The sequence below is a fragment of the Macaca fascicularis genome, chromosome 19 (assembly GCF_037993035.2).
Source record: "Macaca fascicularis isolate 582-1 chromosome 19, T2T-MFA8v1.1".
NCBI lineage: Eukaryota > Metazoa > Chordata > Mammalia > Primates > Cercopithecidae > Macaca > Macaca fascicularis.
In genome coordinates this window covers 3,443,858-3,459,975 of record NC_088393.1, presented here as the reverse complement: position 1 = coordinate 3,459,975, position 16,118 = coordinate 3,443,858, and the positions used below count along the sequence as shown (strand labels likewise).

Sequence of the window (16,118 nt, the reverse complement as noted above, 5' to 3'; positions counted from 1 at the left end):
GAAGTTTCTCATCTCCTCAGGCTGAAACTGTCCCCATGAAGCATTCACTCCCCATGCCCTCCCCAGCCTCTGGCACCCCCAATTCTACTTTTGGTCTCTGTGAGTCCAGTGACTCTAGGGACCACCTAGGAGGGGAGTCGCACGGGATTTGTCCCTCTCTGTCTGGCTTATTTCACTGAGCGTGACATCCTCAAGGTCCGCCCTTGTAGCCTGGTCCGGATTTCCTTTTTGTGGCTGCCGGAGTATTCCGTCGTGTAGAGAGACCACATCGTGTTGATCCACTCACCTGTCCGTGGACACTTGGACTGTTTGCTTTTGGCTGTTGTAATGCTGCTGTCAAAACATGCGGTTAAAAAAAAAACAAAAAAAATTCCGTAAACCAAAAATCTTAACCTTTTGGGTGGCACGTGTCTGTTTTCCTTGGGTTCGGGGGTCAGGAGACCTGACTGGTTTGCTCTCTGAACCCTGTTGGCCAGGGCGGATGACGTCAGCTTTTGTGGTTTCACTTACTGGTGGTGGTTGACCTCCGTGGGCCCTGATGTGTCGCACATGAGATCTTTGGATTCCGGGACTGGCTGCCCGCCAGGCTCTAGACCGTACTGATCTCAGACCTCAGAGTTTCCGGCTCTCCCTTGTGTCCTGAGATGGGGGTGGAAAACTCATTACCGTCCCCCAGGAGCTTTCCGGAAGACCGCAACTCCCCAACACAAAACATAGCTCTTGCAGATTTCGCCTCCTTTAGAACATCGAGCTGGGACGACCACACCATGAAATTCAGTGGCTTTTGGTGCCTTCGCGGGGTTGCGCAGCCATCACCACTCTCTGGTTCCAGAGCTGTCTCATCGCCCCAAAAGGAAGCAAGGAGGCTCCGTCCCCACCAGCTGTCACTCGCCTTCCCCTCCCCAAGCCCTGGCACCCATGCATCTCCTTCCTGTCTCTGGACATTTTATAGAAATGGAGTCAGGGAGTCACACCCTGTGTGTGCTTTGTGTCTGGCTTCTTTTGCTCTCTGTTTTTGTTTTTGTTTTTTTTTTTTTAAATGATTGCTGATGGATGTTGCTTTCCCTGAAAGGGAAACAAAACTGTGGGTACACCTGGGACTGCGCGTGTGCAGAGGCGTGGAAGCCCACATCGCCGGTGTCGTCCGAGTCTGACGTCAGCCACTGTTTAAAGCCTGGCGGGCCGATGCCTTGCTTGTCTCTGGCGCGTGGTGGGTTATGCGGTCAGGCGGCCCACACCTTGTCTTCTAGGGGTAGTGGCTGTTCAACTCATGTAGAGGTATTTTAGGGGAACCAAGACACTGAACACCTCTGATCTTGAGTGTGGGGGCAGGTCAGGTGCCTGCCGGGCATGGATCCTGCCGTGCCTGTGGCTCCAGTGGCCTCGAGCGAACACCTCCATCCCCAGTCCTGCCACATAGGTCACCGCACCGAGGTCATGAGACGGTGCACCCACAGGCTCTTCACGTCCTCCTCTTCTAGTCCAGCGTCTCTCCCACTGGGAGCTGTGAATGTTGGGGCTGGATCATCCTCCGGGGCAGAGTCGTCCTGGGCACTCCAGGGCACTGAGCAGCATCCCTGGCCTCCACCCACTCCATGTGAGACACCACCAAGTGTCTCAGCACGTCCATCGAGAACCGCTGATCTGGGAGAGAAACGGAGTCTAGAGAAAGATGCACGCACGATCCATCGAGAACCACCGATCAGGGAGAGAGACAGAATCTGGAGAGAGATGCACGCACACACATGCGCACACACACAGCTTCTGCAAAATCCAGTGGGTCAGTAGAATCCACAGGTTTCCTCAGCATTTGCCTCCTGGAGGAGGCCGGGTGTGGTGGCTCACACCTGGGATCCCAGCACTTTGGGAGGCCAAGGCAGGAGGATTGCTTGAGGCCAGGAGTTTGAGATCAGCCTGGGCAACGTGGTGAGATCTCATCTGTTAAAGAAAAATCAAGGCCGGGCGCGGTGACTCAAGCCTGTAATCCCAGCACTTTGGGAGGCCGAGACGGGCGGATCACGAGGTCAGGAGATCGAGACCATCCTGGTTAACACGGTGAAACCCCGTCTCTACTAAAAAATACAAAAAACTAGCCGGCCGAGGTGGCGGACGCCTGTAGTCCCAGCTACTCGGGAAGGCGGAGGCACGAGAATGGCATGAACCCGGGAGGCGGAGCTTGCAGTGAGCTGAGATCCGGCCACTACACTCCAGCCTGGGTGACAGTGCGAGACTCCGTCTCAAAAAAAAAAGAAAAAAAAAAAAAAAAAGAAAAATCAAATTCTCTGGTGGCGCCCCTCCCCTCTTTGCCAATGTTCATGAGCAGATATTTTACACAGTTGACGTTCTAGGTCTGCGAAGTGCTCAGACAGGTCATCTGCGTGGTTTTTAAAGCTTTTGGTGCCCTGCCTCTGATCCTGTCTACACGGGGATGAAGGCCTCTGTGTATGTTGCACGCGTGTTAACCTATGTGTCTTGGGCCGTCAGACATCTGTGCACTTAAATTTAAATTAAAATGGACGTTTGCATAGAAGTGATAGGAAGCGTCGTTTTCTTACAAAAGAAGCTGCCCCTTGGGCAGCTGGCTTCTGGGACTCCAGCACAGTGAGCAACGTGCAGCCGCTCCCTCCCACTGTGTCCCTTCACCGTTCAACACCCTTCACTGTTCCCTTCCGAGTGACGACAGGACCCTGGGCACAAGACCACGCCCCCCTGCCCAACCCGCCTCGGTTCATCTGGAGACAGGGCTGACCCACTTGCTGGAGTCGTCCTGAGGACAGAGGTGCGTTCTGAGACGCCTGCTCCCCAGGCGATAGCGTCAGTTTGCTGGGGCCGCCGTGACAGAGTGCCGTAGACCAGGCAGCTGCAACAGAGTTCATCGTCTCTCGGTCCTGGAGGCCAGAAGTCCATGATCAGGGTGCCGACGGGGCTCGTTCCTTGTGAGGGTGTGAGGGTGATCTGGTGTCCCTGCCGTGTGGCCGCGTCACCCCGTCTCTGCCCTCGGAGTCCCTGCCGTGTGGCCGCGTCACCCCGTCTCTGCCCTCGGAGTCCCTGCCGTGTGGCCGCGTCACCCCGTCTCTGCCCTCGGAGTCCCTGCCGTGTGGCCACGTCACCCCGTCTCTGCCCTCGGAGTCCCTGCCGTGTGGCCGCGTCACCCCGTCTCTGCCCTCACATCCACACAGTGTTCCCCCTGTGTGTGTGTCTGCATCCAAACGTCCCGTTTTTATAAGGACGTTAGTTACTGCTCTCGGGACGTGCCGTACTCTGGTATGAGGCCATCTTACCGAGTTCTGTCTGCCAAGATCGTATTTCCAGGTGAGGTCACGTTCCGAGGTTCTGGCAGTTCGGACTTCAGTGTCTGGATCTGGGGGACACGGTGCAGCGCATGACAGTATTTAGCCCCTGGAGCCGCTTGTCAGCGCAGCTGTGCGCAGAGGGTCCCTGGGGCCCGGCTGGGGAGTGGGACTTGGCGGCAGACCCCAGCTGTGCTGTTCTCATGCTGTGCTGGCTCAGAAGGAGGAGCTGCGGCTTCCTGGGTGCTGGGTCAGAGTTTCCTTGTAGGCGTTTGTGGCTTTAGTCACTTTTCAGAGAGCAGAGAAGAATAAGAAATTATCCAGAGGCAGCCGTCACCGTGCAAGATTCCTTCAGGCCCGGCGCTTCCTTGTCCATCCCGAGGCTGGTGGCCTCTCGGCCAGGCCCTGTCTGACCCAACCTGAATCCCAGTGTCTGATCTCAAACCTGTGCTTCTCCTCACGGCGTTTCCCCTGCTCCGGAGGACTCAGGCCTGCCTCTCCCTTGCCTCATGCGTCTTGGCACACAGAGCACAGCTAAAAATACAGTCCACTACGCACAGGCTGGGCCAGGCCCCAGGAGGAAGGCCGGTGGCACACAGCCCCGCCACCCTGTGTGTTGGCCAGCGAGGGACACAGACAGGGAAGACCCAGCCGCTTGGAGACACCAGAGGCCCTCACAAGGAGTGGATTCCAGGGAAGGCGGCCGCCCAGCCCAGCCTGGAAGCAGCAGGTGGAGGAGGGAGGCCCGGCTAAGGGAACCTCATCGCAAGAACAGAGGATGGGGGTCCCCTCCCGCAGCGGGAGTGCAGAGGATGGGGGTCCCATCCCACGCCCAGGGCCTCCCCAAGGGCTGCCCCTCCACGCACCAGCACCACAGCAGCCCCTCTCCATGCCTGCTTCCGGCCTCAGAGCAGGTTCTCCAAATGCTCCCAGTGAAGCTCCCAGTGAAACTGCAGCCGGGCAGCATTTCTGGAATAGCCTCAGCCTGTGTTGATCTGGACACAGTGGGTGCACGGGCACCCGTCCACGTGCCTGCCTGTGTGGGGGTGTTCACTCAGCATTGTGCACCCCTCCCCACGCCCTCCCCACACGCACCCCTGATCCCCACACGCGCCCGTGATGGGGAGGTGCTGTCGCCATCCATGGGGGACAGAGGAGGAAACTGAGGCTCAGCAGAGTTAAGTCGCTTCCCGTAGGTCACACCACCAAAAACAGCCAACCGAGGTCTATGCCACGAGACTCACCGCGAGGAATCGTGATTTCTTTTTTTTTTTTTTTTTTTTTTTTATACGGAGTCTCACTCTGTTGCCAGGCTGCAGTGCAGTGGCGCGATCTCGGCTCACTGCAACCTCCAACTCCCTGATTCAAGTGATTCTCCTGCCTCAGCCTCCCGAGTAGCTGGGATTACAGGCACGTGCCACCATGCCCAGCTAATTTTTGTATTTTTAGTAGAGGTGGGGTTTCACCGTGTGAGCCAGGATGGTCTCGATCTCCTGACCTCGTGATCCACCCGCCTCGGCCTCCCAAAGTGTTGGGATCACAGGCATGAGCCACCGCGCCCGGCAGAATCATGTTATTAACAACAGACATCACAGGATGCCAAGCGCTGGGCTGACAGCTTCCGGGTTATTTTTTGCCCTGACCCCTGACAGCAGCCACAGTGGGGCTCCCCATTTTACAGACATGGAGGCGGAGGCTCAGGCTGAACAACCCGTCCGAGCTCACAGGCTTTGCAGGCCACGATCCGGGACCCAAACCGCCTGGCCTCTCCCTCACAACCCGGCTGGCTTATAACAACCAAGATTGATTTCCCTCGCAGCTCTGGAGGCCAGAAGTCTGAGATGAAGGTGCGGGCCGGGCCACGTTCCCTCTGAAGGCCCCGAGGGAGGCTCCGTCCTGCCTCTTCCAGCTGCTGGGGGCCGGCGAGCCCCGCCTTTCTTCACGTAACCACGTCGCCTCAGCCTCTGCCTCTATCTGCACGTGGCCGTCTCCGTGCGGCCGTGTCCAGTCCCTGCATTAGGGCCACCACAGCAACCTCATCTCCACTTGCTTCCATCTGCAAAGACACAAACAATGTCCCGTGCTCGGTCCCAGGAGGACGTGACTAGGGGAACACTGTTCAGCCCAGAACTTGGCTGCTCCGGCGGTGGTGGCTACTTCTCTGCACAGCTTGTTGCATCCAAACGTTTAGAGTCACCGTGGCCGGCCTGCGGGGTAAATGGAGGCACGGTGAGGCCGAGCCTGCCCGAGGTGGTGGCACAAGGCAGCCGGCCAGCCTGCCCCGGGGGAAGCTCATGCAGCTCGTGGCGGGACTTCCTGCTCAGCGCCGTGAAGGTCACTGCGGCCAAGGCCCCTCCAAGTTGGCCCAGGCGCCCAGGAAACCTGCGTGAAAGGTCTTGTACTAAAAAAAGACCTGTCCGTAGACTGCAGCTCCAGATTCCAGAGCAGCCTCCCCCGATGTCACCATCTGGCGCCCTTTAGAGCTTTGGCAGGAAACTGCAGGGACCACAGACATGAGCGGAAGCAGCTGTCAAGTCCTGGGAGTGAGGAACAAGACAGGGTGTCGGGGGGGACCAGGCGGGTGTCGGGGGGTGTCCGAGGGGGGACCAGGCGGGTGTCCGAGGCGGGACCAGGCGGGTGTCGGTGGGGGACCAGGCGGTGTCCGAGGGGGGACCAGGCGGGTGTCCGAGGCGGGACCAGGCGGGTGTCGGTGGGGGACCAGGCGGTGTCCGAGGGGGGACCAGGCGGGTGTCCGAGGCGGGACCAGGCGGGTGTCGGTGGGGGGACCAGGCGGTGTCGGTGGGGGGACCAGGCGGTGTCCGAGGGGGGACCAGGAGGGTGTCCGGGGGGGTACCAGGCAGTGTCCGAGGGGGGACCAGGAGGGTGTCTGAGGCGGGACCAGGAGGGTGTCGGGGGGGGACCAGGAGGGTGTCGGGGGGGACCAGGCGGGTGTCGGGGGGGGACCAGGCGGGTGTCGGGGGGGGACCAGGTGGTGTCCGAGGGGGGACCAGGCGGGTGTCTGAGGCGGGACCAGGCGGGTGTCGGGGGGGGACCAGGCGGGTGTCTGAGGCGGGACCAGGAGGGTGTCCGGGGGGGACCAGGCGGGTGTCCGGGGGGGACCAGGCGGGTGTCCGGGGGGGGACCAGGCGGGTGTCCGGGGGGGACCAGGCGGGTGTCCGAGGGGGGACCAGGAGGGTGTCCGAGGGGGGACCAGGCAGGTGTCGGGGGGGGATCAGGCGGGTGTCGGAGGGGGGACCAGGCGGGTGTTGGAGGGGAAACGAGACCGGTGTCTGAGGAGGAACGAGATGGGTCTCCTGGGGAACCAGACGGGGTTCTGAGGTGGAACGAGGTGGGCAGGACTCCGAGCAGGAATGAGACGGGTCCCCAAGAAGTCCCTGGGGGGGAGTCCTGCAAGTCCTGTGAAGCAGTGATGCCAGGGCAGGGCCCCGGCCCCGTTGGGTGCTGAGAAATGCTTGCTGACATGCCACAGAAGAGGTAAATTGAGGAAAGGGGCAGAGGCTCTGGCTCAGGACAAGGACTCTCCCTCTCAGCACCGTGGACATTGGGGCTGGATCGTTCTCTGGACTGGAGCGTCCTGAGCACTGCAGGGTGCTGGGCGGCATCCCTGGCCCCACCCACCTCATGCCAGAAGCAGCGGCGGAGGGGACGTCCGTGGGCCTCAGTACCACCCTCGGAGCGCTCAGGAGGCCCTGGGAGCAGGCGGGTTCTCTAGGGCAGCCCCTGCTTGCCCGCTGGCCTCACACTTTCGGGCCGTGCGCGTGGCCGGATTGGTGAACTCCGGGCCTCCGGTCACCGTCTGTGAAATGGGCGTGTGAAGGCCTTTCTACCTTGGCCGCCCTGGAGCTGCGATCAGCCAGCAGCCTTAAAGTGAGGCCCAGTGAGTTAGGGGCAGGCCTGGGGCGCCCGGAGTGGGGAGTGTGAGGGGTCCTGATGGGGGTTTCTCCTGCACCCCCAGGTATTACCTCTTCTGGGCTCAAGATGGACAACAAGAAGCGCCTGGCCTACGCCATCATCCAGTTCCTCCACGATCAGCTCCGGCACGGGGGCCTCTCGTCCGACGCGCAGGAGAGCTTGGAAGGTAGGTGGGTGCCCGCCACCTCCCCCTCCCTTCCTGGGCAGTGGCCGGCACAGTCGCCTGGTGTAGATGCCTGGTGTGTAGATGCCTGGTCCCCCACCTGGCTTCTTGGGGGAGGAAGCTGAGCCCAGAGAGGGCCGGGGCCTGCCCAGGGCCACACAGCCCCCACCCACGGGAGCCAGGGCCGAGCTGAGCCCTCCCGCCTGCCACTGCATCATGCCACCACCACTTACTGCCTTCAGGCTGAGCTGTCTTCCGGTGGCCTTTTTCCATCTCCCCGTCTTCCACCAAGGTGTGGTTCCAGAATGTTCTCAGCACCCAGTGTGTCGCCATCGGTCACGAGAAAACAGCTCTCCTAGTGCTGGCCCCACCCCCGAGTCGCAGACCCGTTGGCGTCCTGCATGGCCTGTCCAGGCCCCAGGCGCTGTGGTCTCCTGTCTGGCCTTGCTCGCACTTCTGCGACACCTGGATCTGAGGCTCGGAGGGAAAGGAGGGCTCGGGGAGGCACCCTCGTGTGGCCGGCAGGTTCTGCTCTAGGTCCTCCTTCCCCACCTGTGCCTCGCTCACCTGTGTCCCCGGGCCTGCCAGGCCTCTGTAGCATGGATGCCCACTGGCAGCTGTAGGGATGTGCCTGGGATCCGGGACACAGTGCTGGGCAGGAAGTGGCCGACCCCCACTTCTGACCTGGGTTAGGAACCCGGGTCCACACAAGGAGGAGGCCAGGGCTAGTGTTGTCTGGCTTGGTGGGAGGGCCCCCTGGGTGCTGAGTCTGTTGGGTGGGCCAGCGGAGAGACGGGCCCTGTGGCTGTTTCCTGTCCTGCTATCAATGGTCCTGCCCTCGTACAAACCCAGTCACACAGGACTTTACTGGGGGCTGGCTTCAAGCGCCTGACTCAGGCCAGGCGCCCTTGGAGGTGCAGCAGCATCTGGGGCACCTCACCCCCAACGTGGCCCTGCTGCTGGGGCGGAGCCCCCACCACGCCGCAGCCGGGCAGCCCCAGCATTGGGACCCCACAGAGGCCTGAGGTCACCACCTGGGCCCCACTCTGCCCACGGCCTCCCCTGCTGTCAGGCGCACAGGATGTCGCTGTCAGGCTTTTCTTTTTGGGAAGGAGGAGGGTCCGCTGTCCCAGCCCAGAGCACAGGCGGCGGCCCCCGTGTTCCAGGGTCCTTGGGAACGAACACACTTGGGGAATCGTGAGCACCACCCCCACCCTCTAGACCCGAAAACGTAAGCTCGGGACTGCGTGCAACAAGTGGGACCACCTCTGTCCCCACTTCCAGTCGCCATCCAGTGCCTGGAGACTGCATTTGGAGTGACGGTGGAAGACAGCGATCTCGCTCTCCCTCAGACTCTGCCAGAGATATTTGAAGCGGCTGCCACGGGCAAGGTGAGCCTCGAGGGTTCCCCAGCCACCGCCCCCAAAATAAGAACAGCAGCAGCAGGCAGCGCTGGGGACCCCGGGAGCCCAGCTTGCATCGTCCCCCAGGCACTCTGCCCACATCCTCTCCTGGGCAGGGGACATGGCTGCAGGGGCACTCGGCCCTCCTTCCCCTTTTGGCGGGTCCTGAGACGCACAGTGCTGCGGTCACTTGCCCAGGGCCACATGATGGGGGCCAGGAGCCCCCTGCAGAGCCCCCGAGTCCCTCGGGGCTTGGCGGCCCTCTCTGGGGTCCTGAGGGAAGCTGAGGCTGGAGGGTGCCGGCTTGGGAGGAGAGGACAGCGAACCACCTTTGCCTTCGGGTCCAGGAGGTGCCGCAGGACCTGAGGAGCCCTGCACGAACCCCACCTTCTGAGGAGGACTCAGCAGAGGCAGAGCGCCTCAAAACCGAAGGTAAGAGAGGACCCTCCGCCCCCCACAGATGCCTTGCCCCACCTGGACTCTGGGGCTGTGGGACCCTCACAGAGGCCGGCTGGTCCCTGGAGCCCAGGGAGCTGAAGGAAGTGCCCTGATGACCAGCACGCTGGCTTGTGGGGACGGGGACAGGAGGGGGACTGGCGAGGGCACAGGTGCAAAGAAACTTGACCTTCAGGCACGGCACGGCTGGTGGGGATGTCAGGGGAGCGGCCCCTGCGGAAGACTGGCTCGTGGCCCCCGAAAGTTACACAGCTTCCATGAGGCCCGGCGGTTCCACCCCAGATACTAAATATGTGCCCAAGAGAGTTGGACACATGTCCACCAAAAACCCAGACACAAATGCTCACAGCAGCTGTATTCACAAGAGTCAAAGAGCGAGAACAGGCTGGGCGTGGTGGCTCATGCCTGGAATCCCAGCACTTTGGGAGGCCGAGGCGGGTGGATCACAAAGTCAGAAGTTCAAGACTAGCCTGGCCAATATGGCGAAACCCCGTCTCTACTAAAAATGCAAAAAAATTAGCCAGGCGCAGTGGCGGGCACTTGTAATCCCAATTACTTAGGAGGCCGAGGCAAGAGAGTCGCTTGAACCTGGGAGGCGGAGGTTGCTGTGAGTCCAGATGGCGCCATTGCACTCCAGCCTGGGTGACAAGAGTGAAACTCCATCTCAAAAAAAAAAAAAGAAATATTAAAAAAAAATAAAAAGAAGCAAAAACAGCTTAAATGCTTGTCCACAATAAATAGTCAGTGCAGTGTGGCCCGTCCACACAGTGAAATGTGGATGGGTGAGGCTCTGACCCAGGCCCCAGTGCAGATGCACCATGAGGACATCACGCTCAGGGAGAGACGCCAGACACAAAAGGACACACAGCGTGTGATCCCATTTCTTTCTTTCTTTCTTTTTGAGACTGAGTGTCTCTCTGTTGCCCAGGCTGGAGTGCAGTGGTGCAATCTTGGCTCACCGCAACCTCTGACTCTCTGGTTCAAGTGATTCTCCTGCCTCAGCCTCCCGAGTAGCTGGGACTACAGACGCGCGCCACCACGCCTGGCTAATTTTTCTATTTTTAGTAGAGACGGGTTTCACCGTGTTGGCCAGGATGGTCTCGATCTCCTGATCTCGCGATCCACCTGCCTCGGCCTCCCAAAGTGCTGGGAGTATAGGCACGAGCCACCGCGCCTGGCCTTATATTTTTAAAGCATAAGCTTTGTGGCCTGTAAATTATATCTCAGTAAAACTGTTTAAGGAAACACGCTGGTACCAGTCTTCCCCCAACACCCTCCTGAATTGGGATCTCGGGGGTGGGAGCGGGTTTCTGTCTTCAGAGCTCTCAGTTGGTTCTAGGATAGCAGCCGGGCTTTTTACTGTCCTGCCAGCTGGGACCCATGCCTTAGATAGAAGCCACATTGCTATGAAATTAGAAGGTATCAGGAGTTTTCTAAAATCCAGGCCTCCGCTTGGGCTCTTTCCAAAAGAAATGGCAAAAGGGACAGTTTCGATCCCTGGGCCGATGGGCTGTATTAACAGTTCTGTTCCCAGGGGTCACCATCCAGGCAGCGAGAGCCACCATCCATCGCCAGGCCGGGCCCTGCCGGCCCCACCTCCATCCCCCTTAGTGGGTGTAGAGATGACCGTTTGTGATTAGTGAACCCCCCACAGATGCAGACGCCTCCTGCCCACGGCTGTGTTGAGCCCTAGGTGCCCCGAAGAACCCGGTGTGAGGCCGAGAGCCCCCGCGGGTCTATGTGGACGCCCGGGCCAGTGTTTCCCCCTCTCCCTGCAGGAAACGAGCAGATGAAAGTGGAGAACTTCGAAGCCGCCGTGCATTTCTACGGAAAAGCCATCGAGCTCAACCCAGCCAACGCCGTGTATTTCTGCAACAGGTGCCAGCTCGGGGCCTGCCCAGGGCGGGGGCGGCCGTGTGCGGGGCGCCCTCCGGGATGCTTGGCAGGGGCCTGCGATGGGAGAGGCCTCTGCGCTCTAGATAAGGGATCCGTTCACCGGCGGTCCCAGACCCAGAGCAAGCATCAGGCGGCCAGCAAGGGGGTCAGGGAGAGTCGACGCTGACGTTAAGATCAGGTGGCTCGCCCAGCACTCTGGGAGGCCACGGGGGGAAGATCACTTGAGGCTGGGAGTTGGGGACCAGCCTGGGCAACATATCAAGACCCCTGTCTCCACAGAAAACGTAAAAACTAGTCTGGGGGCCGGGCACAGTGGCTCACGCCTGTAATCCCAGCACTTTGGGAGGCCGAGGCGGGTGGATTACTTGAGATCGAGAGTTTGAGACCAGCCTGTCCAACATGGTGAAACCATGTCTTTACTAAAAATACAAAATTAGCCGGGCGTGGTGGTGCACACCTGTAATCCCAGCTACTTGAGAGGCTGAGGTATGAGAATGACTTGAACCTAGGAGGCAGAGGTTGCAGTGAGCCAAGATCGCGCCACTGCACCCCACCCTGGAGACTCTGTCTCCAAAAAAACCCGAAAAAAAAAAAATTAGCTGGACGTGGTGGCGCACGCCTGTAATCCCAGCTAACTGGGAGACTGAGGCAGGAGAATCACTTGAACCCGGGAAGCGGAGCTTGCAGTGAGCTGAGATCGTGTCACTGCACTCCAGCCTGGGCAGCAGAGCAAAACCCTGTTTCAAAAATAAATACATACGTACATACATACATACATACGTACGTACATACACACATACATACAAAATCAGGTGTCACGGCGTTCCACGTGGATGTCAAGCCAAGAAAATAATCCGGTATGTGGAGGGTTGAGGTTTTTTCGAACGTGTGGTCTGGGATCTGCTTCAGGCTTGCAGAACAGTTGCAGAGGGAGTGCAGGGTCCCTGGCCGCTTGTCACAGGGTAGTTTATTCTCCACTTACGCTTCTCCGTACTTTGAAAAAGTCGTAAAGAGAAACACTAAACACGAAAATGGTGAAGACGATTCAGATGCTGTAAGCCAAGAGCTTTGAGCTTTGACATTGGTCTGAGTTCTTTTTTTACTGATACGTAAATAATTTGTCAACGAAACTTGGGTGTAAGTTCCCACACTCATTGCTCTTGTGCAGCCATGGATTGGAACAGTTTTTGCAAATAAAATTCAGCGTCGCAGTCCCAAGTGGCTGTTGGTGCCTTGAGCGCGCATCTGTCTAAGAGCATCTCAGTGGCTGCACCTCTCAGCTTTCGCCGTCAGCCCTATTTTACAGAGGGGGAACCTGAGGCCGTTCCTCCAGGAAGCGGAAGAGGAACGCAGCTCTCAGGCTCCCCTCCAGGGCTGCCTGCTGGGCTCAGAGCCGCCAGTGAGGGACCTGCCCTGCCTTTCTTCCCCAGAGCTGCTGCCTACAGCAAACTCGGCAACTATGCAGGCGCGGTGCAGGACTGTGAGCGGGCCATCTGCATCGACCCCGCCTACAGCAAGGCCTACGGCAGGATGGGGTGAGTGCCTGTCGCATGTTTCCAGTCTCTCGGGGCTCCTCCTCTCCTGCTCCTGCTTCCTCTCGCAGGCTCAGCCCCACAGACGCCCTGCATCACGTGCCACTCGGAGATCCCCGGGCCCCTTGCTTCTCCCGACTGGCTGTCCACTGGGGTTCCCGTGGCCCCTACTCGGGCTCCATTGTTTGCTGGGGCGGCTCACAGAGCTCAGGGAAGCACCTGGTTTATGATGAAGGACACAGGAGGGGTCTGAGGGCGAGGCCAGGAGGGTCCCCGGGGCAGGAGCCTGTGCCCCGTGCCGCTGGTGCCACCCTCCCAGCATGAGAAGCAGTTCATTCGCCTGCTTCTGTGAACGCCCTTGCTCAAAGTTCGTGGGACTGGGTCTCCCCGGAGGCTGGGGAGGATCCTGTTCACCTGCCCAGTCTCCCCAGGACCTGCCTCCTTCTGGGCTCTCTAGGGGCCCCAAGTCATCTCAGTAGTGAAGACTCAGGTGGGGGTCAGGGGCTGCTTGTGGACGACAGGAGACACGTCTGTCACTGAGTTCCCAGGGTCCTCGATGCCCTGTGCCAGAAAGCGGGGCCAAGACCACATCCACGCGTTTCCTGTGACCCTGAGCCGGCCCGCTCCCTCCTCTCAGCCCGCTCTGGGCTTTGAGGCCTCGTGTGCGGCCCCATGGGGACGCCAGTTCTTGTGCGGCAGCGGTGTTCTCATGTCTGTCTCCCTTGGTCCCGCCCCTGGGCCCCTAGAAAGCCAGGTTTGTCTCCAGCCAGCTGACAGTGGGCAGGGGGTGCCGCCATCCGAGGCGGTTTGGGGATTGCTGGGACCACTGGGGACGAGGGCTTGGGCAGGGCCTCCTGGAGCTGGGCAGACAGGAACAGGCCATCCCTGGTGCTCTCCTCCAGCCTGGCGCTCTCCAGCCTGAACAAGCACGTGGAGGCCGTGGCCTACTACAAGAAGGCCCTGGAGCTGGACCCTGACAACGAGACGTACAAGTCCAACCTCAAGATAGCGGAGCTGAAGCTGCGGGAGGCCCCCAGCCCCGTGAGTGCAGCGGGGCGAGCGGCTCCAGAACGCGGAGCGGAGCTGACTGCGGGTCGGGGACGGGGCCTCGGGCACACCAGCGGCTCTCGGCCTAACCTGGGTGTCGTGACGGTCCGGGGTTTGTTTCGGTCGATGGTGAGATGCACAGGCGTGGAAGTGACTGTCATGAGGAGGAGGTTCATGCCCCAGACCCCTGGAACCAATAGGCGGCTGCAGGCCTGCGCGGGGAGGCAGAGGGAGGGCCACAGACAGGACGCTCCATGTGGATTTTGCGGCGGGGCCGGGTGAGGAGGCTTAGGGTGGGAGGGTTGGAGCCATCTCATTAGACCAGGCCTGAGGGCTGCCACTGGTTGCCTGATTCCTGGCCTGGGGGTGAGTGGGGCAGGTGGATCGTGGCCCTGGGGTGATGGGGCAGGTGCTGAGGGTGTGGGTTCCGGGTTGGTTTGTATTTCAAAGGTGTGTTTCGGGGTGAGTCATTTGCTGTCTCTGGGAATTGGCTACTCCAGGAGGGGGCGGCTCTGCCAGGCCAGCAAGGCCCCGAGGTGTCAAAGTGGCAGAATACAGGAAATAAACACAGGATAATAGACTGTGTTTTTGTGGCCTGTGGAGTTGTGCAGGAGATAAACACGGGATGAGAGACTGTGTCCCCGGGCGTCGGGCTGTGCGGGAGATGAACACGGGATGAGAGACTGTGTCCCCGGGGCGGTCAGGCTGTGCGGGAGATAAACACGGGATGAGAGACTGTGTCCCCGGGCGTCGGGCTGTGCGGGAGATAAACACGGGATGACAGACTGTGTCCCCGGGGCGGTCAGGCTGTGCGGGAGATAAACACGGGATGAGAGACTGTGTCCCCGGGCGTCGGGCTGTGCGGGAGATAAACACGGGATGAGAGACTGTGTCCCCGGGGCGGTCAGGCTGTGCGGGAGATAAACACGGGATGAGAGACTGTGTCCCCGGGCGTCGGGCTGTGCGGGAGATAAACACGGGATGAGAGACTGTGTCCCCGGGCGTCGGGCTGTGCGGGAGATGAACACGGGATGAGAGACTGTGTCCCCGGGCGTCGGGCTGTGCGGGAGATAAACACGGGATGAGAGACTGTGTCCCCGGGCGTCGGGCTGTGCGGGAGATAAACACGGGATGAGAGACTGTGTCCCCGGGCGTCGGGCTGTGCGGGAGATAAACACGGGATGAGAGACTGTGTCCCCGGGCGTCGGGCTGTGCGGGAGATAAACACGGGATGAGAGACTGTGTCCCCGGGCGGTCAGACTGTGCGGGAGATAAACACGGGATGAGAGACTGTGTCCCCGGGCGTCGGGCTGTGCGGGAGATAAACACGGGATGAGAGACTGTGTCCCCGGGCGTCGGGCTGTGCGGGAGATAAACACGGGATGAGAGACTGTGTCCCCGGGGCGGTCAGGCTGTGCGGGAGATAAACACGGGATGAGAGACTGTGTCCCCGGGCGTCGGGCTGTGCGGGAGATAAACACGGGATGACAGACTGTGTCCCCGGGGCGGTCAGGCTGTGCGGGAGATAAACACGGGATGAGAGACTGTGTCCCCGGGCGTCGGGCTGTGCGGGAGATAAACACGGGATGAGAGACTGTGTCCCCGGGCGGTCAGACTGTGCGGGGGATGAACACGGGATGAGAGACTGTGTCCCCGGGGCGGTCAGGCTGTGCGGGAGATAAACACGGGATGAGAGACTGTGTCCCCGGGCGTCGGGCTGTGCGGGAGATAAACACGGGATGACAGACTGTGTCCCCGGGGCGGTCAGGCTGTGCGGGAGATAAACACGGGATGAGAGACTGTGTCCCCGGGCGTCGGGCTGTGCGGGAGATAAACACGGGATGAGAGACTGTGTCCCCGGGGCGGTCAGGCTGTGCGGGAGATAAACACGGGATGAGAGACTGTGTCCCCGGGCGTCGGGCTGTGCGGGAGATAAACACGGGATGAGAGACTGTGTCCCCGGGCGTCGGGCTGTGCGGGAGATAAACACGGGATGAGAGACTGTGTCCCCGGGCGTCGGGCTGTGCGGGAGATAAACACGGGATGAGAGACTGTGTCCCCGGGCGTCGGGCTGTGCGGGAGATAAACACGGGATGAGAGACTGTGTCCCCGCGCGTCGGGCTGTGCGGGAGATAAACACGGGATGAGAGACTGTGTCCCCGCGCGTCGGGCTGTGCGGGGGATAAACACGGGATGAGAGACTGTGTCCCCCGGGCGGTCAGGCTGTGCGGGAGATAAACACGGGATGAGAGACTGTGTCCCCGCGCGTCGGGCTGTGCGGGAGATAAACACGGGATGAGAGACTGTGTCCCCGGGGCGGTCAGGCTGTGCGGGGGATAAACACGGGATGAGAGACTGTGTCCCCGCGCGTCGGGCTGTGCGGGGGATAAACACGGGA

The 16,118-nt window shown here is 60.5% G+C and overlaps 1 protein-coding gene across 1 annotated transcript in view; it reads left to right on the top strand.

Annotated features, from left to right (window-relative positions):
- The window catches only part of SGTA (small glutamine rich tetratricopeptide repeat co-chaperone alpha), a 29,901-nt gene that overhangs the window by 6,625 nt on the left and 7,158 nt on the right, over nt 1-16,118 (top strand). The window contains exons 2-7 of the mRNA XM_005587475.5: nt 7,267-7,389; nt 8,671-8,777; nt 9,137-9,221; nt 11,024-11,123; nt 12,572-12,676; nt 13,576-13,714. Coding sequence (XP_005587532.1) covers nt 7,290-7,389; nt 8,671-8,777; nt 9,137-9,221; nt 11,024-11,123; nt 12,572-12,676; nt 13,576-13,714 — 636 coding nt within the window. The 5' untranslated portion in view covers nt 7,267-7,289. The remainder of the gene's footprint in view (nt 1-7,266; nt 7,390-8,670; nt 8,778-9,136; nt 9,222-11,023; nt 11,124-12,571; nt 12,677-13,575; nt 13,715-16,118) is intronic.